At 59.3% G+C, this 1,318-nt stretch overlaps 1 protein-coding gene across 1 annotated transcript in view; it reads left to right on the top strand.

The window, feature by feature from the left end:
• The window catches only part of EMH_0058510 (uncharacterized protein), a gene marked incomplete at both ends in the record, with an annotated part of 7,543 nt that overhangs the window by 3,436 nt on the left and 2,789 nt on the right, over nt 1-1,318 (top strand). Inside the window, 2 exon segments of the mRNA XM_013497584.1 lie at nt 3-972; nt 976-1,283. Coding sequence (XP_013353038.1) covers nt 3-972; nt 976-1,283 — 1,278 coding nt within the window.

Genomic DNA, 1,318 nt, shown 5'->3' with positions numbered 1-1,318 from the left:
GGGATGCTGCGAGGTCCCCTATTATAAAAGACGAGAACAGAGACTGCTTCTTCTTTCATCAGCTGCAGAACGAGGTGCGACGACAGCTGCAGCAGCAGCAGCCGCACCAGCAGCTCGGTCAACGGCAGCTGCAGAAGCAGCTGCTGCAGCTTGAGCAGCTGCAGTTGCAGCTGCAGCAGCAGCAGCTTTTCCTGCACCCAGCAACTCGGGCTCTTTCACAAAGCAGCAGCAGCAGCAGCAGCATCAGCAGCAGCAGCAGCAGCAGCAGCAGCAACGAGAGTCGTCTTTCTTTAACCCTCAAGCATGCATGGGGGGACTGTACGTACACCGTAGACGGCTTTGCTGCTGCTGCTGTTCCCAGCAGCGCAGCAGCAAACCAGGTGCTGCTGCATTTGTCTCCTCCGCTGCTGCCTTGGCTTCAGAAGAGACTAGCAGCACTCAGCAGCAGCAGCAGCAGCAGCAGCAACAGCAGCAACTGGTTGCTGGGGGCATCCTGCTCTCTCCCTGCTGCAGCAGCAGCTTTACTTGATTCTCTCTCTGCACCTACATGCAGCTGCTCGTTTGCTTTGTGTCTTCCTGCTGCTGCGCTGCAGCAGCAGCTGCTGCAGCGGCGTCTCGGGCTGCCGCAGCACGCGCTGCTGCAGCACCGATGGTTTCCGGTGTCTGTACACCGCGAAGCAGTCGAAGCAGCAGCAGCACAGCTGCTGCTGAACCATGGCCACCCGGCTCCCTCCAGTGCTGCTGCTGCTGTTGCAGCTGTTGCTGCGTTTGTTGCTGCAGCAGCAGCAGCAGCAAGGTCTCAGAGCACCGCTATTACGTCTGCTGCTGCTTCTCCCATCCAAGCAGCATCAACTGCCGAAGAACCAGTGGTTCTAGCAGCTGCAGCAGCAGCAGCAGCAGCAGCAGCAAGGGAGCAGCAAGAAGAAGCAGCAGAAGCAGCAGCAAGAGAGCAGCAAGAAGCAGCAGCAGCAGNNGCAGCAAGGGAGCAGCAAGAAGAAGCAGCAGAAGCAGCAGCAAGAGAGCAGCAAGAAGCAGCAGCAGCAGAGAGGAAGCAGCAGATCCGTTCAGCCCTGCGGTCACGGGTGTTGTGTATTGCTGCCCTGGAGAAGCTGCGTAAACGCAGCAGCAGAAGATGCCGGATGGCAGCAGGAGCTGCTGCTGCTGCTGCTGCTGCTGCTGATGCTGCTGCTGCTGCTGCTGCTGCTGCTGAAGGAGGAGTCAATGAAGCTCCGGCAGCCGAAGCGCTGCAGCAGCAGGTCAAGGTGCAGCAGCAGCTGCAGCAGGTGCCAGAAGGGCTGCTCGAAGAAGGGCATACTCT

This window comes from Eimeria mitis, genomic scaffold, assembly GCF_000499745.2.
Source record: "Eimeria mitis Houghton genomic scaffold, Emh_scaff2775, whole genome shotgun sequence".
Lineage (NCBI taxonomy): Eukaryota > Apicomplexa > Conoidasida > Eucoccidiorida > Eimeriidae > Eimeria > Eimeria mitis.
Note: the sequence above shows the minus strand (reverse complement) of the source record. Positions and strands in the feature narration are given on the sequence as shown.